Raw genomic sequence first — 25,357 nt, forward strand, 5'->3', positions numbered from 1 at the left:
TTCCAGCTTTCTCTGATTGTTAACAATTACGTTTTTTAGTCATGTGTTATTTAAACAATGGTCGGATATTGAAGTAGGTGCTAAGTGCTTTTCAGTATATCTTAAATATGTTTGAACCTCTTACAAATAGTCCTACCACATTTTGTTTGATAAATAAAAATGTCTTTCTTTTGGCCCCAGACTTTGTAGGCAGAAAACTAACCCAGATTGCCTTTAGAAAAGACTTTATCTCACTCTTTAGAGTATAAGCATATGCTAAGAAGCATATTCCTGGCATACCAAAGTAGTCTCAAGCTTACAGCTGTCTTTATCTGCTCTGCCTACATAAACAAAAGCTGGTACACAGGTAGATCTCTTGTTGGTCCTTCGTAAGTGACAGAAGCTTTTAATCTTTATCTTGACTTAGTTTGTGTCCAGTATTCTGCATGGTTGTTTGATGTTGTCAGCCCAGTGCTGACGATGAAGTTGGGTAATTCCTGCTTACTCATTATCCTCTTGAATTCTCTGAAAGGGTTGTGGTTTCACTGTATTTATGAATAGGATCAATTAAGATAATCTTGGATTAATCCCATTACACTCTTTGGTCTTGTTTATGGCTTTCTTTTTCATCAAATTCGCACAAACTGTGTAAGTTGTTATTCTGTTTGTGGTACTGTCATAATCATTTATTATAGGATTCCTCCCGTGAAAAAATGTAAATGTATCCCTCATTTCATTCCATTGCTCACAGACAGACAAAACAGACACATCAAAGATTTCAATTATGTTACTTTTGAAGTATTGTCTTTTAGGCACTGATCTTACACATAGCAATGTGTCTGTGGTTACCTTAAAACAAACCAGTCAAATTTGTGCTGCTAAGAAAATTAACTTTGCTTTCACTTTGGAGTTTTAGGATGTTCAAGAGGCTAAAAAAATGGGTCTTTCACCTGACAGCTCCTAGAGAGCTTATGAAAGGGGTCTATGCAAAGCAGGTGCATTTATCTATCTCAGTTCAAAACTATTAGCACATCATTTATGATATCATAAAAAATACTTCTTCTTGAATGAGTGCTTTGATGAGAAAACCTGCTAAGAGCATAGAAGTGAATTGTATGCACTGTAATATCAAGATGATCTGTAATAATAATTTTTTGATGTGTCAATATGTAGGGAAGTAATCTGTCTCATTAAAAAAAAAAAAAAAAGGAGTCTGATTAATTTTCACTGGGTCAATTGCTGTTGCTAATCCAGAGTCTTTGTCAGTTTGCAGGCTTTCTTGTGTGTTGTGTTTTTACACTTTTGCTTAAAAGGCAGGTAAGGTGATACTATTAGCACTTTCTACTCTTGTTTCTTTTACTTGGAACAATAATGTGATAGACTTAAAATAGCTGCTTTTAGCAAATTCTATTTTCTGCATTTGTATTCATGGGGAGACAGATGGCCAGAGAAGGATAGAATGACATTGATTTATTGGCATTAATATTTTTTTTCTTCTGTTTATGGTGTTGTCTTTAGTGTCATACAAATTCATTCATGAAATAAAAGCTGTGATAGTCTTGGAGGAAAAAAAAAATAATTGTGCCCTCTGAAACATGGTACAAATAATATAGAAATGTATTTTATTGTGCCAAGTTTTGAAGGAAAAAAAATGCCACTTTGTGCTCTGAATATTTAACCAAAGGAATATCTCTCACCACTGTGTCCTGTCCACAGTATGAGTTAATCTCCTATGGTTTGTATTTTGATTGCAGGAATGATTCTTTCTTGCAACTTAGTGCATATTTCCTAGTGGGATATCTTTGCTGTATTTCTTCTTATTCATATCACGAGGCTTTAAATTTTGCATTCTAATTTTCCCTATTTCAGACCAGTTTTTTTGTCAATATTTCCTAACAAAATTTCATACAGACTCAAGTAATAAGTCTCTGGTTAGGAGTGGGAGTGGTTTCCTGAGGTGTGCAGGGAGATAACTGCTGAGTGCCTTAGACTTACAGTGAAACCTCCTCTAATAATATTGTTCCTAGCACCTGGCACACAAGAGTATTCCAGGATTGGTCCTGCAGGCAGTCAACATGATAAAGAGGCTTAATTCCATAAATGATCATACACATAAGGACTGAGATCTTTGGTAGTCGTGTACCAATTGTGTGTGCACAAACAGTTTATAATGGTTATGTCTCCTAGATTTTCTTTCCAGTGTTCCAAACTACTACAGCATTGGGAAAACTATTTGTGTGTTCCAACTAGTATTTAAAACAGGTGAAGTCCTCAGAGAACTAACACTGCAGAGTCTGTAGAGCATGCATTGCTTTTTTTTTTTTTTCTTTTTTTTTAATTTTAAAGATAAAATATTTGAAATAATTACTGAAACTACTCTCTTCACTTTGGTAAGAAGGTCTTGATGTTTTAGTGGGCCTTGAGTTGTGACAGAGGCAAACCGTGTGTGTTACTCTTTAAAGGCTTTAAAAACAAATGTCTAGTGGGAAGAGCAGCCCCATATATTCTGAGGGGAAAAAATAAACAAAAACAACAACCGAACCCATGAAAAGACCCCCATCAACCAAAGCAGTATTTCCCCCACTCTTTCAAAAAAACTGAAGCATCTGCTGGCCACTGGCCAGACTGTTTGGTGGGATGCAGGTGGGATACAGCATGGATGCAGGATGGATGCAGGAGGGATGCAGGAGGGATGCAAGATGCAGGAGGGATGCAGGATGCAGGAGGGATGCAGGAGGGATGCAGGAGGAATGAAGGATGGATGCAGGAGGGATGAAGGAGGGATGAAGGATGGATGCAGGAGGGATGCAGGTGGGATGCAGGAGGGATGCAAAATGCAGGAAGGATGCAGGAGTGATGTTGGAGGGATGCAGGAGGGAGGCAGGATGCAGGTGGGATGCAGGAGGGATGCAGGATGGATGCAGGTGGGATGCAGGATGCGCAGCCGGAACTGCCGGGCGCGGTGGGACTGATCGGAACAGCGGGCAGGCTCTGCTCTCGGCCCTTCCCGGCCCTTCCCAGCCTTTCCCAGCCTTTCCCAGCCTTTCCTGGCCCTTCCCCGCCCGCGTTCCCCGGCGGTCCTGGCCGGGCTCGGGCAGAGCTCCGCGGCCCCTCCGCCCAGCCAGCCGGGCTTGGGATTTCTCCCCTTTTTTCGCTCGTCCTTTTCCTCAACGCACGGGCGGCTTGAAAAATCGGAAATGATCTTAATTAAATGTTTTCTGCACAGAAACAAGCGGGCCCTTTTTGTGCGCGGGGCGAAGGCAGCAGACCTTATCACAAAAGACAAAAGCAAATATTTATCAGGGAACAAAGGGTGTCCACGGTTGCTTGCAGCGGGGGAGATTTTTCTCTCTCTCCCGGTGAAGATGTTTAACAGCTAAGATGTTTATCGGGACTCCTTGTTGAAATTCTTTGTTTCCCCGCAAGATGTACAAATGAAACTGTTTTTCTTTCTGTGAAGCACATAATGAAGCCCATGAGTTAAACTGCAGAGAATGCAAACACCTGCTTGTCCCTCTGTTGACTTTGCGTTTCAAGAAGGTCTCTTCTGTTCCACACGATAATGCTTTGGGGGCTTGGTTTTGTTGGATTTTTTGTTTATCCTTTGTGAAGATAAATGGTCATCTTGCCGTCTTCACTTTGTGTCGCTTGTGATGCAGCGATTGTCTCTGTTAAAGGAAAACCACGTTGTTAAAAGTATTCCTTCTTCAGAATACTCTGTGTCATCGAGTGAATAAGCTGTTACATTTTACTGCTACGTCTTCCCTTTTCTTTTTCTTTTCTTAATGCTCTGTTTGATGAGCTACATGTCTTGCTACTACATTTTCAGCCATGAATGAAACGAAGGAAACATTAGAATCCATGTAACCCCTTCCGGGACTTTTGCCTGTTCCCCTTAACTATTTCATACACGGAAACACAATATTTCAGATGTCTTGAATGTTGATTATCCAGTAGTTTCATACAACTGTATCCCTGATACTATATGGATTTTGGGTGCAACATGCAAACACTTCTATGAGTGTTCACCCCCAACACTGGGTTATCAGTTAACTGCAAGGTCTATCATAACAATTTAAGGTTTCATAGTATAATCCCCCACTTTCTCCAACTTGTGAAGAGACTACTTGTGATTAAATTTATTCACATGGCAAATGTTCAGTCTCATAATAAGCATTGTGAGTTGATGTTCTTGCTGAGATTTCTGGTACTGGACAACATAATTCGTAGTAGTGCCTGCAATCAGCATTTGGGCTTTTTTGTAGTTCACAGGATTTGAGGAATACTTTAAAAGACTTTTCCACAGCAGCTTAGAAAAGAGCTTTACAATGACATAGGCTTTTAAGTACAATGCTGTAAAGTAAAAGAATTGTGCCATAACAGAGGTGCTATTCCCAGACAGGGCTTGTCTGCTGTTTTAACATATTTCATAAATATTGGGGGCAGGGGGATGCCTGGCTCTTCACATGACTATACTTGTAGATAGTCCTTTTGTCTGGGAAAATATATTCAAAGTGAGACTCCTGGGAGCAAGCACCTGTGGAATTTATACCTTTCTATTTCATATACATCACTACGTTTTAAATTAATATTGTAAAATAAAGTTTTGTATTGGGAAATGGATTGAAGTATTGTTTTTGTTTCTTTATTAATGACCATAATATTTTTCTCAAACTTCTTTGAAGTTTCACACAACTGCCAGTTTTAGAAGAACAATTCCTGGGTGTGTTTGTAAATTATTTACCTTTGTACAAATATTAAAGGTATAAGATTTAATGAAATGAAATTATTTTAGTTCTAATTTGAGAGAATAATTCTTAGATAAACATGCTCTATGATTCTTTATTTTCATGTGTCTATTTCAATTCTGATTACAGAACTGTCATTCTGTTTTTCTTTTGTTACTGAGTCCAGAGAGCTTAATATTCTTTTCTTAAAGTTGTATAGGGAGACAGTAAATAAGAAAGTTTCAGGACTTTCTTAAAACAGGTAAAAATATTTTTTTTCTTTCTCAGTTCAGAGTTTTCTCTTTACTTACCAGCGGTAGAGCATGTTCCATGATATTTTTTCAAAATTTCTCTCTTATACTAAGGATTTTTGTGTTTCTGATAATACTAAAGTCCATGTCTGGAAGCTAAAAAATAAATAGAATATATAGTATGATTTTTTTCTATTTCATCAAATAAAATTATTATCTAGGCTACCTTGGATTGAAATATTATCATTTTCTCAGGCACTTTGGCGAGACACAAGTACTTCAGTAGAGACAGATTTATTTTTCAGAAACACAGAGTATATTCTGTAGACATATATTCTGCGAAATATTAAATGCCATATACTTCTGGACTGCTTTTGCCCTCAAGATAAGTTTTCTACTTAAAAAAAAACAAAACTAAGACTGCTCCAACTTTCTTTCCTAACAGCACATGCATTATTCAAGGATTTTATTGTTTTGAGTTTTATAAATACTGTAGTGAATTTTTTTTTCTGCAAAAGCAGGAAGTAGAAAGGAGGGGAGAAATGCATAATACCCAAGCTCACAGAAAAATCTGTTTTAAGATAACTTACCTTCTTGCTTACTTCTATCTGACACCATATCCATAATATCTTTTTAATCTGTATATAAAATGATTTGTAGTGCTAAACATGGTCAACAACTCAGAAATAAGAAAAACCATGCTGCAGCAGAAATAAATTCACTGCAATATTAGGAATTAATTAGTACAATGGTAATGCATTGTTTGTGACAGCAATGCTGACCATTCTGTAGGGTGTTCGGTGATAAAAAAAACAAATTTAACATTTATTTTCCAATGCAAGTGAAGTATTTAGACATGAAAGGGAAGGATATTAAAAAACAAGTATTCTTGATACAGTTTTGTACAGATGGGACTATAATTGGTGACATGGGAATAGTGTATATACTGAAATATTTGAAATGCTAATTCATTTTTTGCTTCTGTTTTCCAACTGCCAGCTGTAATTATGGATCTCATTTAACAGATGCTAACACAGGGAGTAACTTCACTCCTGGAGTAGTCCTACTGAGACATGGAAGTAAAGTTAAGGCTCAGGTGCTTCAGCATTGGTGTAGGTACAGTTTTAGGAATTTGTTGAATGCTATTATTAAAGACTGTCTGGTGCCTAGGTTATAAACCAATTGCATTTTGAATATATTTAGTTATACAAAAACTAAGTTATGTACTGATATTCTTTATCAAGATTAATGGAGGGCTTTAAATTTAAATTTATCACTGTTTGCAGTCCTTAAAATTTCATTATGTGTTGACAGAGGTGAATGAATCTGAAGTATTTTTTAGATCCGCAGTACTCTCATAAAATTTGAGAGATAGATGTGAAATGGTTTATGGAACTATTTCAATTAGTTTTATATCATACTATTTTCCAGTGGGATGTATTACATACAAAGAAATGTTCTAATAGCAATAATATTGTGTATAAATTTCCTCAAGTCTTCTTTTTGAATTTTCAAGAACATCTGAATAAAGCATCTGTTTAAAACAAGTTCTGTACAAGGGGTTCAGTTGGCAGAGTGAACTGAAGTAAAACTTAAGGCTTTCATCAGTGTCTTCCCTCTGTAAAAATGGCAGAAATACATTAAAAGGACAACCTGTTTTATTCTATTTATTGTTAAAATATAAAATCAAATTAATACACATAATAAATTTTGTTGGTTTTTTGTTGTGTTTTTTCTTTTTTTCTCTTATCAATATTTAAATATATGTATCTTTAATAGTTCCATTTTTATTTACTGGAAGAATTGTCTTTCAGTTCAGTGGGAAACCCTATGTTATTCAATCCAATTTGGAAATTTAATTTTGAACTTTCAGGTCAAATTAAATGCCTTTGTAATTGTAAAATTAAAAATCATTAATATCCTGAATGACTCCAGTCCCACGGGACTTTTTAATAGGGGTTTAGTAGGAATGGATCCAAAAGTGTTCTGTATAATATTAATAGAAATTAATTTAAATTCTTTGTTGTGCAAAAGGAAAGGAAATATGTTCCTTTTCTAACACTTTCTGACTGTTGAACAATTCTTCAAGAATTTGTAATAGTGATACAATTTTGTAAATTCTGGGACAGGGTAATGTGTTTTCCTGCTCTGTAAGGACACAAAATCCCTACAGGATAAAGAAGCAAAACCCCTGAAGGAATGCACTACACAGTAGAACAAATCCTCCTCAATTCCTGAAAGGGAACTAAGCTTATTATCTTGTGGTGTTGTGGTTGTTGTTGTTATTATTGTTGTTATTATTATTATTTTATTATTACTTTCCAAAGTTATTTTAAGATGCTTTAAAGGCTAATGAGAAAACAAAAAGCACATTTTGAAGCAATTTCGGGATGCTTCAGAATAAAGGAAAGAACAGCCTGGTTCTGTACTTCCTTTTGAAACCTAAACTTGGACAAAAGTGTTTTTGCATTTGTTCAGATGCCTTTTTTCTTCTTGCTTTGAAAGGACTGTAATTGAATAGGGATTTGTTTTGATAAAGAGATTACTAAAGCTTGTGCTATTTCAGGTTTTCTAAGTTAATCAGTCATTATTTTTTAATGTTTTTGCTCTCCTTATTCCAATGCAAAAAAAGGACGTGAGTGATGCAGTACTTAGAAGGTTAAGGTGAATTTCCAGGCTGAGTGCAAAAGCAATGGAAAGTATAACAGGAAACTTCATATTACTTCACATTAATGTTCAGGGCCAGACCATAACTATGGGAAGGATAACAGAGTGGGAAGTAATTTGTTGTCTGGGCTTTTTTGAAAGACACAACTTACTAGCTCTTTAGCATTAATAAGGATTAAGGAAAAAAAAAGAAAAAAATAAAAGAAAAAAATCCTTACTTTTTCAACCAGTGCAATTCATTTGCTTGATGTTTTCAAGCATTTTCCTAATTTTTTTCCTGTGCAAATTCAGAGATGGAACTGAGGTGGCGGATTCACATAGTTTTGTGGAAGATATCCCCCTCTTTGTCCCTTCCATCTCTTACTATTGCAAATTCTTATTTTGATACTTGTTAGAGCCAAACAAATACAAAAGAGATCTTCATCCTGCCATTGTACTTTGCTTTATGCAGTCGTTTATACAGTCATATTTGTTTTCTTGGTGTGTGAGTGGAAGGTGGCAGCAGTTTAATCAAGTCAGTGTATGATGGGCTCTGGGAGGTTTTTGCCTTTCACTAATTCCTTGAAGGGAAGGACCAATCCCCTACCCGCAGCATCTGGGTACAAAAGGCACAAGAATTCTCACCTGTTGGGTAGGACTTCAAAACAGTGTCAATCTATTCAGACCACAAGGGACTATCTGTGTGGAGCTTTGCAATGACCTTAAAACTCCAGGAGAGTGAGGGGATGGTTTTGGTGAATAGGCAGGAAGCCAGGGCAGGAGAAATTCCAAGGTGTTTGCCTAGCTGTGAGGAGGACTTTGTTTTTAATGATGGGAATGGGACAAAAAAAGAGGAAGGATTCAAGTATTTGTTTTCTCTGTAGCCTGAGTAGCACCAGAAAGGTGTTTCTGTTTTGTATGCAACATCAGGAGCAGAATAAATGTATTTGGCTTAAGGATGTCACTAGTAGCTCTGTTGTAGTGAAAGATGTTTGTTAAAAAACTGCATGTTGTGGATAAAATTAGTTTTGAATTGATTTGTTTTCAAATTGGTTTAACCATTCAGATTCAATTTTATCTATGACATTGAGGGGTTTCTCGACAACTCTTTCCTGAATAACACTATGGAGCTTTCTGGCATTATACCCAAATTAACAGCATGCTGCGTCATTAAAAAATAAAAGAGCTGCAATTTTTTCTTGGCGTAGATTTCTGCAAAGCAATAAAAGACTCCCTATGTTGATTACAAATATTGTAAAGTGTTTACTTTGCTCTATAAACTTGGAACATTTCATGTTTGGATATATTGTATGTGGCCTCCTAAGACCTTTTCCATTGTTCAGCTTGTATCTTTTTCGATGAGGGTTTCAGGTCTCATGCAAGAGAGGTTTTTGAAGGACAAAATCAGTGTGCCCTGCAGGAAAAGCAAAGGCAGTTAAGGTATTTGTAGCCAGGATACACATACATTAGGAATCTAGCCTTTAGTTAATACCTACTTTTTTAGTGATGAAAAGTTGGTGTTTTCCAGTGCCCTCATTTCATATTTTAAAAAGTAATAAAACTGATCTGGCATGCAAACCAGTACTGCTGTTCCTTATTGCTACATTGAAATACTAGAATTTATTTGAGATTTGTTCATTATTAGGCCAAACACAAGTTTCTCTTTTTCTAATTCTAATGTTTATACAGATAAATCTCCAAGCTTCATACATTCTAGGTGTTTCCATTTCTCAAAATTATTCCTTGAAGAACCCCATGTAACTTCCTGCATAATCCCATGTGACCACAAAGCTTTCCCAACCAGAAACTTCGTGTCCTATGAACTGTAAAATGGTTTGCAGGTGGCTAAAAACTTCTCAGAAGTATTGATAAAAATGCCTTTTTCTGGCTCAGTAATAAAGGAAAAGGCAAGGATGAACCATCCCTACCCTGGGCAGGAGAAGAGCTGGCACTGGACTTGTTCTATGGGTCAGTGCAGGGAGTTTTCAAGTATTAGACTTCAGCTACTCACTGGAGCTGGATGAAAGCCAAGAATTTATTTTGACAAAATAGTTTTGTACTGTTTAATTTTGCTTTTGCATTCCATTGCAACAGAAGCAAGATTTTCCTGCCTTTTGGTGTTGCACATGGATAAAGGGAGTGCCATATGGGAACAGGAGAAGCCAGGAATAGCTGGTGGACTGGAATCCCATCCTGTTCATGATACCTACTGTGCATGACCAGGGCAGGATGTAGATCTGAATCACCAATTTTGGTTTTTGTTCGGAAAATGAGTAAGTTCTACTTCATAAAATATTTTTTTAAGAAATACACATATTTTTACTAATTTAAGTATTGTTTTTTATTTGTTCATTGTCGGTAGCATTCAGTGGATTGCTTTCGTACCATATTCTCCTCCTATGCAGGATTATTTTCAAGTTATTTTTCATGTTGAATAACACACAATTTCAGGCTGAACTGACATTTATGAAAAATAGAAATATGAGGGCTAATGTTCTTAATGTGAAAATCTGGAGGCAGTTAGTAAGACAGTTTAATCAACCGTTAAATAATCAATAGTTACTATTTCACAGAAGGTTTATCAAAATTTTAATTTCTTTGGTTCAGGGATAGTGGAAAATACAATTTTCAACAGTCTTAAGGAGTTAGAAGTCTCACTCCCATTGAATTTAAAAGTAATTTGAAAATTTTTGTTACCTCAGGCTTCCCAAATAATCCTAGATTTAATCTGTTGTTCTTTTGCCACTGAAAGCAACGAATTGTGGATTCTAAATTTTTAGTTCTTCAGAAATAAATTGATCCGGATTACAAGAAATGAAACATTCCCAGGTAAACTTTGAATTCTTGGAAAACTTTGTAGAGGGACTTTTGAATACCACACAATGAGTAAATTCAGTTTTTCTTCTTGCTTGTCTTTAGGGTCCATCTAATAGTATGAAAAACACCATATGTTAAGAATCTCATTTTCATTTTTTTTAGTTGCATAATTTAGATAACTTCTTTTCCTGGGAAAGATTTGTGATGTGAAGACTCTTTACTGAAAAATATCTTTTCTTATTCATATTGCCAACAGAAAAAGTGCTTGCTGTCTTTGTTTCTCTCTAGATCTCTAAATTTATCTTTGGACTGTTATCTTGAATAACCCTGGAAAATATTCAGACTAACTTAATAGTCTGAATAGTCAGTCACTATTTTTATTTTATCTTGTTATATTGGATTAATTAATCTAAATTTTCTGGGAAAAACATTCTCAGTGAATAAAATTTTCTGAGTATATTTATTACCTTCACTTTTTCTATCATATGACCAATAATTCAGCCACCTTTCTCAACTCCTTGACTCTTTTGGCTTCGAGGTTACCCGCAGCATTCCTTCACTTCAGAAGCAGTCCATATGGATCCATGTGAAACACTCTTGCAGAAAAAAATAATATATTATTGTGCTTCACATTTTGGAGCACATGAACTGGTTTCATTTCAGATGAAACAGATGTGGGAGATTTGCCCTAGCCAGGCATTCAAACCACAGAGGCAAAACAGAATTAAATGTTCATAGCATGGGCATCAGGTCCTCAGTGCCAAGATGTAGCCAGAATCACCCTGTAGGCTGGCAGGTGAAGCATTTCCTTGAAAAGGGGCTTGTGTCTATTAACCTCTTCATGCACAGAAATGGCTTAACCACCATACTGTCTGGAAAACTGGTCAAAGAGTCTATATTTAAAAGACGAAAAGATTTGTAGGAATGAGCTGACAGCTTTGCCTTTCTCCTTTCATGGTTGGCATGACCTGTAAAGTAAAAATGGTAAGGTGTAAGGAAACACTGCTGAAATCTGGCCCCTCTCCACCATCTCCTGGAAAAAGGTGCCCTCCCACATTTCTGAGTGAAATGTTTGAGAGGTAGGATTGAATCATGTCCTTAGTATTCCCTATTGCCCAACTGGACACAGTGATCTGATAAACATGCCAAGGACTTTTGTACCATCTTCTTCCCTCCCTCCATTCCTTCCAATCTCCCTCTCTTCCTTCCTCCCTCTGTCTCATCCAGCCTTTACCTCTGACAGAGTATTGCTGAAGGACAGAAAGGAGGAGTCCTTCCCTTTTGCCTGGGATGAGACAGACTCTTCCATCCCAGCAGCATCCCAGCTCCAGCTTGCTTGGCCTCCTGGGAATACTCCCTGGCAGGTGAGGAGACCCAGCCTGCTGTGCCATCCTGAGATTTCAGGATGTTTGCACTGGGTTGCTTCTGTGGAATGAGTGGGAGGTGAGTTGGGGGTCAAACTCCAGATTTAGAAATGCACAGCCCCATTCAGAAAACAGCCTTTGTCTCTGTGTAGTACAGAGACTCCCGAGTAATGGTAAAACAGGAACAGCTCATCATTACCAGCAGTACGATGAGATCTGCAGGGAGGCCAGTTTTCTCCCATCAGGAGATGGGTTGTATTCAACATGGATAGGGAACAACTGTGCCAGGCTGTGAATCTGAAGCCAGAAGTTCTATCACCAGATTCTATCATGTAGAAACCCTTAAAAAATTCCTATGTGTCCTTCCATCTGCTCTGCTCCACCACTCAAACTAAAACATGCTGCAGAAGACAGTCCATCTTGTCAGAAACTGGCATTTTTAAAAGCAAAAACTGGTAATGTAAGAATGATTTGTCTCTTGTGAAACATTTCCTTTTGATGATTAGATAACAGTAGATAATAGAGACCTTTCAAAGCATTTATGCGAAGAGGCTTGTTATAAGCACCAAATATAGTCTAAACTCAAAAGGCAGGATTGGGGTGCTTTGACTTCCTCTGTTTGTGCTGTGGTTTGTGTATCACAGGACAACAGCTGTAGATCAGAGGACAGAGTGCTGCTGGCAAGTGATGGGTGTTTGTGAGCAGGAACTTCCTGGGAGATATTGAGCGGGTCACGGGCAGCTGCTCGGAAATTTGTTAAGTAATCTATCTAATACGTCCATGGAGTAGCACATCCGAATCAATCCATCCAAATGCCTCAGGAATATCAATAAAGAGATAATAAATCTGATAATTCTCTGTGATTTGCTCTGGTGTGAAGCTACTGGGGAAACCTTGTATGATATGAAGATTAATTCAAGCACACATTTGTTAGGGTGACAAATGCTCCATGCCAGAACTGTGGTTGGTGAAAAATTCATTTCAAATTAATTTTAAACTTTGTTTTCTGCAATAATCTGCTGTCATAAAACCGAATGGCAACAAATGGCAATTGCTGAGGATGTTTTCAAAAGGGAACAAGACCCCAGGTTTACAGAATGAGTTTTCCAGGATTTTTTTCTTTTGTGGCTCTCTATTTTAAATAATAGTAATGATAACAATAAACCATTAAGTATAACATAGTAAATACAAAGCCTAAAGAGATAATAAATATATTTAGATAGTTAATATCCTACCCAGTTTAGGTCCATTGTGAGGGGGTAAAAAAAAAGTCCCATCAGTCCTGAAAGTCAATATTTTTTTGTTTCCTTTGACTGTGGTGGGTATAAAATCAAGTATATAGTCTAGAAATTGTGTGATATATTATAGACTATATATTTGTTATATATTATTATATCTATTATAGACAAATTTTATTATCTATAATTTATTTATTAGTTTTTCCATTTTTCAAACACCTTTAGGAAAGAATCCCAGCATTTTTGTTTCTGAGTTAATGATGTAAGAGAAGTGACATTTCTCAGGGCAAATGGACACTCTAGGATTTTTTTTTTAATGTTTGAAAAATTCAGAATTCTGTTTGTGACCTTCATTCTAAAAATTATCAAATTTATCTACATCTTTTCAAATTAACTCCACATTCTTTGAAGATTGAGACTAGTTCTTTAGCCATCTATGTCTTGGTCAGTGAAAGAAATTAATCTTTGTTTTAAAAATAAAGACAGAAAGAGTTGAAGTTTTGGTTCACCTCTACAAGAGAAAAATAATAATGGAAGGAGCCATAAGATGGTTTGGACTGTGGTTGGGAGCAGAACTTTGCTGCATCTTTCCTTTAGTAAATTGTTCAAACCATAGAATTCTTAGGCAAAGCTGGAAGATTTTATGTAACTTTTTTTTTAGTGTGGAAGGAAGCAGGCCATGGATATCTCATGGCAGTTTGTTGCTATTACACTTACCTTAATTAAGACATTCTTCTCATTCCTTGTCCAAGGGATGAACTGTAATAGCATTTAGCATTTAATGTCTCAGTATCATCAAATTTGTTTTTGGTGATTTTTTCCCTCCCATGAGCTCTGTTGTCTCTCAGAGAATTTGGTTTTGTTTTGCTTTAGGAACAAAAATTTTGATTCCCATTGTAGCTCTTTTTCTGACATCCCATAAAACATTGATTTCACAGAAGTGTTTTGCAACCCCTTATTAAAGACTTACACTTTATAATTTTGAACAGAACTTATAACTTCTTATTCTATGGACTTTGATTCATAACTGTTTTTCCCCCAAAAGATCTGGTTTATTTTAGGGCAGAAGTATGTTTCAGGTTATTCTGTGCTTTTTATTCACACTGACTTTCACTGTGAATGTGAATAGGGACATCAGGTTATGCAAAGTGTAATGAAGGAGAATGTCCTACTGTGCTACAAGTTTTATATTGATGGGCTACTACTTGAGGGACTGGAATTTCCACTCAGTCCTTAAGCCACATAGCAAAAACAACATCAGTGCCCAATGGCATTAAAATATGTATTTCAAAGGCTAGAAATGTTATGCAAATAGTAGCTGAAACCAAATAATTTTACTTGTGCATGGTTTTATGTGTGGAGATATGTGTGTGTGCTAATAGAGAAAACCAATTAGAAACATGTCAGGCTTGTTTTCATGTTTGGATCTCATCTTCAGTGTGTCCCTGTCTGATGGTTGGAACCATGGGTCTCTGGTTTAGTCTTGTACCCATGTGAGCAGGTACCCAGACACGACAAACACGTTGGGACCAGTGTTATTTAATATCTTCATTGATGATAAAGACAAAGGGATTGAGTGCACCCTCAGCAGGTTTTACAGATGACATCAACCTGAAAGATGGGATACCATCCAGAGGGGTCTGGACAAGCTCAAGAAGTGGCCCATGGGAATCTCATGATGCTCGACAAGATGAAGTCCAAGGTGCTGCACCTGTGTCAGGGCAGCCCCAGTGCCAATCCAGGCTGGGCATGAGCAGAGGCAGAGCAGCCCTGGAGAAGGAGCTGGGGGTGCTGGTGGCTGAGAGGCTGGACATGCCCCGGCCGTGTGCTGGGAGCCCAGAGCCCCCCGTGTGCTGGGCTGCACCCAGAGCCCCGTGGGCAGCAGGGCAGGGAGGGGATTCTGCCCCTCTGCCCCCTCTGCTCAGACCCCACCTGCAGGGCTGCATCCAGCTCTGGGCTCCAGCACAGCAAGGACAGGGAGCTGCTGGAGCCAGCCCAGAGGAGGCACCAAGGGATCAGAGGGATGGAGCAGCTCTGCTATGGGGAAAAAGATGGGAGAATATAGAGAGGGCTTTAGGGTGACCTTAATTGCTGCCTTTCAGTTCCTGAAGGGAGCCCACAGGAAAAATGGAGAAAGACTATTTACAAGGACAAGGGGGATGACTTCAAATTGACAGAGAACAGTTTTAAATTACAGATTAGGAATAAATTCTTACCTGTGAGGGTTGTGAGGCACTGGCACAGGTTGCCCAGAGAAGCTGTGGCTGCCCCATCCCTGGGAGTGCTCAAAGCCAGGTTGGATGGGGCTCTGAGCAACCTGGTGTAGTGGAAAGTGTCCTTGCCCATGACAGGGGGCTGGAATGAGATGATCATTGAGGTCCTTTTCCAACTCAGGATCTTCTATGATAATTTACCATTTGAGATTCATTAAAGGGATTTATATTATATAAGGATCATTTGCTTTGTATTTGTGCATACCTAAAGTATGTATTACTTTCAGCTGAAAAAGAAATTTATCTTGTAGAAATAGTTATTTCATCTCAGATCAATTATAAGGAAAAATATTTTATTTCTGTCAGTAGGCACCTGGTTCACAAACTTCTTAGAACAGATTATTGAAAAAGATTTATTTTCTGTCTTCAATCACGGAAAGAACTTCAAAAAACCACACTTTATTGCAACACCTTTTGTCTTTGTCTTAAAATGATGTAATTTAACTGTGATCTGCATACCTTTAATTAAAATGGGATGCTAGTGGGGCTCTGCTGCTCCAGACAAAGAGAGTAAGAGAGATAGGAAGTAATTTGTACTTAATACAATAAAGTATTAGTCTCTTTTAAACTCAATTGTCACTCAACTGAAGTTATGCATGTTTACAAATGATCTTGAATTTGATTCAAAACCTTTTGAAAAGAGAATGCCTGAAGATAGTGTTTATATATTTTGTACATTTTTTTTTTAAATTGACTTTGTCTTTCTTGTGGTCTCAGCTTGCACTAGAATAATCAGCTCCTCCCTATCCAGTTTCCCTTTCACAGATTGTATACAAGTCTGTGTGGATTTAGGAGCAGTTTCCACTTTGATTAATACTTTATCAGAAAAAAATAGTGTAATTCCAGTGATATGACCATCAATTTGATCTCTTTATTTCACTTTTCTCTAATTCTACAGTGCTTATCTTCCCACTTCTACAATTAGGTGGTATTGCCACCATCCCTTGAGGTGCTCAAGATGCAACTGGATGTGGCACACAGTGCTGTGGTCTAGTTGAAAAACTGGTAAAAAATGATTAATTTTCCACAATAAATAGTTCTGTGGGGTATTTTGAAACCGTTATAGTAGTCAACATTCTATTGTACACCGGATACTTGGCAAATACATGAAAGATTACAAATTTTTACTTGGCTTTACTTCTAAACTATTGTAAATCCTCTGCTTCTAAATGGTGAAAATCAGTTTTTCAAAGAAAGGCAATTTATTATGTTTGTAAATAAAATCCATGAAAAACAAAGCTTGAACTCTTGAAGTCGAGTTTGCCAGCTTGAGGAGGGGGAAAGAGTCTTTGTTTGCTTCTCCATTTGTTTTTGTTGTTGTTTTTCTAATTATTTTTTCTTGCTTGTGAAACACTGAACTTACAAGGGTGACTTGAATTAGAATAATCTTGGCACTTTACAGTGCAGTGTTTTTAAAGAGTCTGTTTCTGAAAGAACTGTGATTTGGTTTTATTTTACAGGACTGGAAAGAAACATTTTCCAAGATGTCAGCTTCTGTCTGCTGTGATGCTGCACTCTTGAATGATGCCACATTCAGCACTGAGCAGTACTGGCAAGGAGAGAGGCTTCTCAGAATGAGGTAGGTTTCATTCTTTTCCACAAAGCCTGATGAACTTCTTCATAGTCACTTTTCTGCTTAATATAAGCAAAGTCAGGCAGGTATTCCAGGTCTGACTTCACCTTGGCTTGTCATTGGTTTTGGTGGCTTCCTCTGTATTGGTGTTTACCCAACAGAGTAATTAATGAGTCCAGGTGTTGTAGTGGCTACAATGTTCCATGAGCTCTCATTCACAGTGTCACAGTTTTGTTCCAAAGCATTCTTGGGCTGCTGTGACTGTTACCTGTGACTACAGGTGCACTCTGTAGTCCCTGTGCATGTGCCATCAGAAAGAGCATATCTCAGTTAGCCTTCCACAACCAGGATTATTTCCTAACAGAATGTTACAGGAGAGTGATTTGAGGAAGGTTTGCATGTTGTTGTTATTATTATTATTATTGTTATTGTTATTGTTGTTATTATTTATTGTTATGTATAAATTCTGCTTAAAGTGCAGTGCAATGAGTAGGTGCTGCCTAAAGACCTTGGTTCTCTTTTACTATTTTCTCACTGGTGGTAAAAGACATATTGAGGTGAGAGTTTGTTACTTAAACATGGGACTGGTAAATATGACACAAAGCAGGCAATAGACCCACAGCCATCTGGAATGGCAGCTGAGCCCTTGGCAGGATACTCTGGGGTATGCAAAATGCATGAGTTGCCTATGCTTAGCAGCCCTATCCTATATGTTAGATTTCTCTTTCAGAAAAGTGTAAAGACTGGTTCAGTTTGGGTTGTGATAGATTGCCATCCCAGATTCAAAGGTGATGTTGGAAATGAGGGGCACCATGAGACCTGCAAGGAAGGAAGGGTTGAAACAAAGCAAGCAAAGCAACAACTAGCAAAGTGTTGTACAGTAAGGGGGGCTTAATTTATCTCATTTGCATTGATTCTTTTCCTATTTATGCTCTTCATGAGCTAGCAACCTTCGAGTGAGTGCCATCATTTCTGAGTTTTTCTGTTGTGCATTATTTCACAAAAAAGAAATGTATTAATTGGTCTTTGCTGTACTGCCTCCCCTCGTTGTGTTCCAAGTGTAAGGGAAAATATTACGGTCAGTATCTGACATGTGGAACTAATTTGCCTCTGTTGGAGTTCAGGGAGAGGTCTTGGCTATTACAGGGGATGAAAACACTAGGAATTACAGGCACCTCACCTCATGATGCTTCATTTGTAGTTTACATTTGTGATGATATACTATGGATAGAATATGGGCACCATATCCTGGCCCCATTGAAACCAGTAGGAGTTTTTCTCTTAATTTCATCTAGGCCATGACCCTGGGAATCTCTACTGGCTCCTGGTGAAAGATTTGTTCTATTCCTTGCCCCTAACTAGACCTCCTCTGAGGACTTAGTTTTTAATATTGTGACCCAATCTGCTTCTTAGGTAATAATTCTCTCTTATTGAAGTTTATTTGTACTTCATTTGGGATATCTTATGCTCAAAGGAAAACATGCTTCTATACCTATATTTTTCTGTCCTTAAATATGACAGTACTGTTATGGGTAATTATAGACTGAATCTCAGGAAACAGTTTCTGATGAAAAGATAAAGGACTTCAGAACAACTTACCAAGGGATAGGACAGCAACCTATTAACCCAAATAAGATGATATTATGCAAGAACTGCAAGAAACAAGACTTAACTCAGAGGAAGACTAGATCACTTAATTGCTCTTTAATATCATCAGTTTCTGAGACAGCAAATTCTTTCATGTGCATATTGTGGATTTTGCCCTTACTAGCAGTTTGGATTTGATAAGTTATCTCTGTCCACAGATGAAAAGATGTACTTTAGTATTATCTTTACTATAGTAATAAACTCTTTCACACTCCCACAGCTGGAGCATGTGCTACTTGCAGGTCTTTCATAACTTACAAATCCTTTGGCTAAAGGGCACCAGAATTCTTGTTTTCTACATAATATTTTTTTTTTCTATCAGCAGATTAGTGGAGCTGTTTTCTTTTATATATTCCACTTTTTGTGTAGTGCAGGCATAGAGTATATTAAAATTGTTGTGTGGCATATGAAGCTAAATGTTGATTCTCAAAAACATGAATGTTTCACCAAAGATATTTTTGACTCTGAGATATTTTCTTAATGCAAGTATTAATTGCTTCTGAAAAAGGGACAGATATGAAATAATCAGTGTGCTCTCATCTGATATCTAATTTATCTGTTTCAATATCTCAGGTTCATCAGCTCCTATTGGAAGTTTGATTCTACTGGTGTACCTTGTTTTAGGAATTTTACAGTGGTTTTCATTAAAAATCTCCCCCAGTTTGGGCTGGGTTTTGAGAAGTACAGTTTATGCAGTGTGTGTGTCCATATACATCTGTGTGTTCTGTTGGAGGTTTGAAGCTAGAAGTGAAGTGTGAAGTTTGTTGGGTGTAGAGATATTAAAAATCTTCTATGTGTTCTGGTCCAAGCATCCACATGAATGTTCTGTTTTGCTTTGTTACAGAAAGTTATGCTGGGACAGAAGGCTACAAAGCTGCTAAGCCATTTTTTGCCAGCCCTATGGTGCTAATTTATCATTTTATGCCCCTGCATTTGCATCATTCCTTTAAAACTGTGTAAAAAACCTATTTTCCTTCTTGAATTCCTTCGCCTTTACTCTCATAGATAAGAATCCTGCTCTGGCACTGCCTCATGTCTAACTAAGGTGGTTAACATTGCAGAGGGGATGGGGGTGAAGTATTTTCACCAGGGAAGAGCCATGATGTCTGTCTACCATGGGTGCTGCTGCATTTAGTTATCTGTGCTCTTCCTGGTGTCATTGTTTGTCACCTTCTGTGCTGAACTGTGAGAGATGTTTAGGGCAGTCATGGTGAGCACATATTTATTATGTAAATAATGGACCAAAATATTGAGTCTTGCTTTTTCCTGTTAGTATTGGATCAACTCACTGAACCAGTATTAATATTTTGCTTTGTTAATTAACTTGACAAAGCAAACCACTTACTCACCTGAAAAAGTACCAATAAAACAAGACCCTGGTGTTCTTCTCCTCACAGTTGTTCCAGATGTTCAAGTATTTGAAGTAACCTGTAGGTATAGTCCTACACTAATTTGCAAAAAAATATAGTATAAGTAAATCCATTTTTTAATACAGGATTTCGTAGTGATAAGAATGTTTGATGGAGGGAAATTTATTCATTGCAATTTGTGACTCACAGAACACAATCCATTTGACTCTTTTTCTGTATAATACAAAGAGTTCATCTGTTTCACAATGTTCATTTTTAATTAAACATTTTATCATAGTGCAGCCTTTTATTGACATTCCTCATAATAGAGCTGATAAGATCTTGACCTACTCTTCAATACAGCAATGTATAACTCAATACTCTGGCACACGCTGTTCCCTTCAGAATTAAACACTTGATTTTCTGATTTAATTTTAAAATCTTATGTACTTTTGGTGCCATTTATTTACTTTAACTTCCTAGATTTATGCCCCCTTTGACTTATGCATTTTGGATGCAACCATTTCTTGGGCTATCACTCCTATTTGCTCAAGCTTTTAGCTAGCTGGATCACTTTAGTGAATCTTTTTCTCCTTTCTTTCATTTCTTTTAAAAATTTGCACTAAGAAGTGATTTATCATCTGATCTTGTTTCCTATTGTACAATCTTGTTTCCTACTGCACAATCTTGTTTCCTACTGTACCTTTTGTGTACAATTTTGAGTAGGTGTGCTAACTTCACTCGCTATTGCCTTAATCACAGGCTTATAGAATTTGTGCTACCACAGAAATTCCTTGAGATAGCTCTTGAGAAGAGATTCCTGAAGATGTCCCCAAAGAGGAACCACAAAGCTGACACCTATCAGTAACCATAATGAACCTTGAGCTATAAAACTTCTCAGGATGATGTGTTTAGCCATAATCCTGGCAGGATTTTGTCACCTCCAGAGGACCTGCACCAGGGGAGTGGGAGCCAATCTCTGCAGTGGTGCTGCTGGCAAGGAGAGATCTGAGACCAGCTGGTCACAGAGCAGCATCCAGAGGGAATAAGCCTAAAGTACACTTCCAGGGTTTGCTGCTTCCTGCAATGGGTTTCGGTATTCCTCTAGATGGGAAAACCAGAATTCTCTAGTATTTTGCTGCAGCAAATCAACCCTTCTGAGTTGAGCACCCACCATAATCACCAAAGTTTCTGAGGACCATAAGGTGTTGCAAGACCAAATTTCTCGGTAATGTCCTCACCTCTCGCTATATCAACTGTGTCAGATGATAATGACTCAACTGCCCCCTGCTTCCCCTTCATACTTTGTAAAATCAGATTTGCTATTCATGCTTCTCATACTGCAGGCCTGCCACTGTTCACTATAAATGTATATATATTGATTTGATTTGATAATTTTGAGGTAATTTAATACCCATTTGAAATTCTTTCATGTAACAAACAGCAGAAATTGCAGAACTGCTTTGCACTTGAGAAGAGCTTCAAAGAGGGAGGAATACTCAACTGCTGAGGATGTTTCCTTATACTGTAAAAAACTTTTTAATCTTGCTTGGTCAGCACAGAAGTTAGAAATCACACAGGACCTCTGAAGATACCATGTGCCAGATACTTATCTTTCAAAGTTAAAAATTCCAACCTCTTTGGTCTTCATCCAGCTCCAGATTTTAATGGATAAATAGTTATGTAATGAATTTAAATATGTACTCACTAGACCTCTGAACTAAACCTAGATTTCTGATCTTTTTTCCTCATTGGCACATTCTTTCTCCAAATCTATAAGAAAATATATTGCCATATTATTGGAAACATAGAGGAAAGAGGCAGTGCATTGAGCATTATTGGTTGTTCTAAAAGGGAGCAGCTCATGAAACAGGAGCAAGTTCATGTCTTGCCACACTCAGCTGAGTTGGAGAATTGTGGAAACACAATCAAGGTGTGCCTGGGGTATGTAGGACCCTGTCAGCACAGGTGCCACAAGCCACAGGTCTTGGTTGCCTCTCCCATCCATGCTGGATAGATGAAGGCAGATCAGGGAAATGCCAGCAGAGCCAGGGCAATGTTGGCAGTGCAAACACAGCTGGTACATGCAGGTACAGGGCCTCACCATCCCCAGCAGGGGAGGGGCAATGACAACAGAGAGAATGAAAAAGATGTTTGTTGCATCTATTCCTGAAAGCTCACTTGTTTAAACCAGACCTGAGTCATATCAGGTGAAGCTTTCAGTTACATTAGAGATACTGGACATTGCCACTGAAATAAAGATACTGAATTTTGATCATGTGGTGGAGTAGAGGCTCAATTTATGCATATCCTGCAAAAGTTCTGCTATCTTTTAGATGTAGTGGTGCTCATGAGCTTGTTTGTTCTCCTTTGCTCTCCAACCCTGGGCAGCTGACATGAAGAACAGAGAGAAGTAACATCAGAGTTTTGCTCTCTCACTCTGTTTTATTGGGTTTCCTTGGTTTATACCTCTGCAGCTTCAGGCTGGCTCACTGTGCTTGAGCTCACAGAAGAAAATGTGCAAGCTAGGATGGTGACTGGCTGCTCCACAGATGCATTGGTATTGGGTTTTCCCAGCTTTTTACCACAGGCAATCTTCTAAGTATTTTCTAGAATTAATAAAATAATATCCTGGGTGTTAAACATACTTAAGACATGTTAGCAAAAAAAAAAAAAATTCTGTTGTATTTGCTGGTGAACATCTGTATGCATGTTCATTTTTTAGTGGGTACTAATAAGCACATAATTTTCCTCCACCTTTTTACAGAAAGTAAAGGAAAATATTTATAAGAAAACACCCCCCCCAACATCTAAACATCTACTTCAAATAGTATCAGTGTAAATTTTGATAAGTACTTTCAAATGTTCATTTTCATGAACACCAGTTTAAATGCAAAAGTTAGATTGTTTTTAGTGACAGAACTCAAATGTAGATGTTATTTCTGCAGTAAGAAATAGTTATATCGTTAAAAACATCCCAAACAACTTGCTTAGCTGTGGCTTTGTTATTCAAAGATACACCCTCACCAGTGGGAAGGCAAAAGTGGGATTTAATTAAGTCTGTAATCTCATTTCAAAAGATGTGTTCAAACTTATGCCAATTAGTATTTTAATCCCTGTCCTTGGTCACACTGTGTACATTTCCTGGGCAGAGTAGAGTCTGACACAGGTGACAAAACCATGGAAGGGGAAGTCCACAGCGGGCCACAGTGGCCAAGATTTGGATGACCTGAGCCACACAGGTGGCTCTGGCTTTGCTGCTGCTGAATTATCAGCTTTGCCAAAACTCATGAAAATTCACACCCACTTGATGTAAAGTCTAATTTGCTTCTGCATACACTCAAGACAGGAAAAAAGTGTATTCTAAGAGGAGAGGCGTTAAGTAGCATTGTTGTTTCTGTGTACATTTGTTTAGTGCTTTAGATTTTGTTGAAAGACAAACTCTGTTGACTGTGTGTTTTGATTGCATTCTGCTCCTTAAGAAGAGATGTGTTTTGCTTATCAGCTTATTAGCTGACAAAATAACATTCAAAGTTAATTTTAGAAAACTTTATTGGTGTGTTACAAGGACATCATTTAAAATGAGTGGATAATTCTTATTTTGCTGATGTTTTATTGGGGTTTACTCATTGTAAATCTTAATATTTTGTAGAAAACAGTTTAGTGATTCATGAAGTACCAAAGTTAATTGCCTAGATAGCGATCTCAAACTCCTGTAAAAATAAATCTATGAACCCCAAGAATTTAATTCTAGTACATTATCAATATAAACATTTACTGTTCTCTTACATTAAAAAAAAAAAACGAAACCAAAAAGAAACCAATCCATCTCAGTATTTTGGACCTTTTTAAGCTCACAGATGGTCATGCAGGGAATACATACTGTACCTAGTGTATGTATATATGTAAGATGATGTAGGAAATAGGAAGATATTGGAGAAAGCTGTCTCTTCAGTTAAGGCATTTAGCTAGAACTTGCAAGGTGTGAGTTAATTTACTGAATTCTACTGTGAAATATCTTACATTTTTCATGATTCCCTATGCAAGATGGGCACTTTAATCTCCTGGGAGAAAATAAGTGAGAATTTTAACAGATTGTTTTGCAGAGCTTGCATTTTAATACACCTGCCTTCTTTTTATAAGATGAGGTTAGTTTTCTGCCATTTTTTTTCTTCACCTTTCCTCTTAGCTTTATTTTATGGCAAAAACCTATTAGAACAGACAGATTTGTTGTTATAAATTGGATAAAGTCAACAGATTTTACCTCTGAATTGTATATACATGATGAATAATTTTTATGCCACTTCCTGCTACTATGTTTTCCTCCTCCCTGTACCCACATGCACACTGAATTGCAGTTTTGGTGTGGATTTAATGAAAGGACATTCTTCTGCTCTGCAGTTGCTCTCAGTTTTTGTATTTAGTGGTGTGATTTGGCAGCTTTCACTGTATCCAAAAATATGAGTGAGCATCAATAAACTATCCAAGAGAGGAGTTTTAAGGAAGTGTTTGAATGAGGAGAGGGTGACTGTACAAAAAAAAATAAAACTGAAGGGAAGTTCTCTCGGTTTATACTCAGGTAAAAAAGGAAGAGGTCATTTGGGCAAGAAGGCCTGTAAAATCCTGTCACATGGGTGGAGGATGAGTTGAAATTGTAAATTCCACATGGCATTTGGTGTGTTCTGTGAGTGTGCATATACTGGTGTGAGGAAGCTCATCCTCTGTTCCCTCTGCAGCTCTCCAGGGATTTATAGAGTGAAATCAAAGCCACCAGGTCATGTGGGGAAAAAACCAACCTGCAACAAGTATTTGCTAGAAAGTCCCACTTGAACAAAGCATTTTAACTGAGTCCTTAGGCAGTTGCAAGCATTTGTGGAGAATTAACAGGCAGAAAAGGCCTCCTTTTCTCCCCAGCCAGGAAAAGAGCACAGTTTTGTGCTCTAAGTGACCAGTCAGGCACTGTGAATAACGAATGGTGATTGCTCCTATCGGTCACTTAAAAATTGTGTCACAGGGTCAAATATGTTTGCATACACTGCTCAAGGACTTGTGGCTAACAAAGTAATTAATAACACCCATGACCTATGTGCAGACACCTGGTGAACAGATTTAAGGGCTTTATCCATTGGCTGTATTTCCCAAGGAGCAATTCCACCAGCCCTACCTAAAAATGTGTGAAATCTAGACTAGAACAAAATCATCATGTAATAGCAATGTCCATGCTCAACACCTGCTATGAAACCTTGAAATACTTGTATTATTTTAAAATCAGCTTTTGAGTATGAGATACTATCACAAAAATTGTATCCTTTGATTAATGGTATGCAGTAGTGATTCGGACAAGCACTGTTCAGAGGTAGGCAAAGGTGTAATCTGCTTTTCCAAGAGTTTGTACTTCCTGCAAGGATCAAGTCTTTTGTGGTCAGCAGGCAGAAAAGGAAGCCTTGGTAAGTGAAATGATGAGTAGGATTGGTCACTGACACTCAGCTTCAG

The 25,357-nt window shown here is 37.6% G+C and overlaps 1 protein-coding gene across 4 annotated transcripts in view; it reads left to right on the top strand.

Moving 5' to 3' along the window:
• Nucleotides 1-25,357, top strand: part of LOC116992041 — a 361,926-nt gene that overhangs the window by 83,471 nt on the left and 253,098 nt on the right. For all 4 annotated transcript variants that reach the window (XR_004416977.1, XM_033051167.2, XM_033051165.2 and 1 more), the window contains one exon: nt 16,756-16,874. Coding sequence is in view for 3 of the 4 variants with exons in the window: in XM_033051167.2 (XP_032907058.1) it covers nt 16,756-16,874 (119 nt within the window). In the remaining variant the exon portion in view is untranslated. The remainder of the gene's footprint in view (nt 1-16,755; nt 16,875-25,357) is intronic.

Source organism: Catharus ustulatus, chromosome 2, assembly GCF_009819885.2.
Source record: "Catharus ustulatus isolate bCatUst1 chromosome 2, bCatUst1.pri.v2, whole genome shotgun sequence".
Taxonomy (NCBI): domain Eukaryota; kingdom Metazoa; phylum Chordata; class Aves; order Passeriformes; family Turdidae; genus Catharus; species Catharus ustulatus.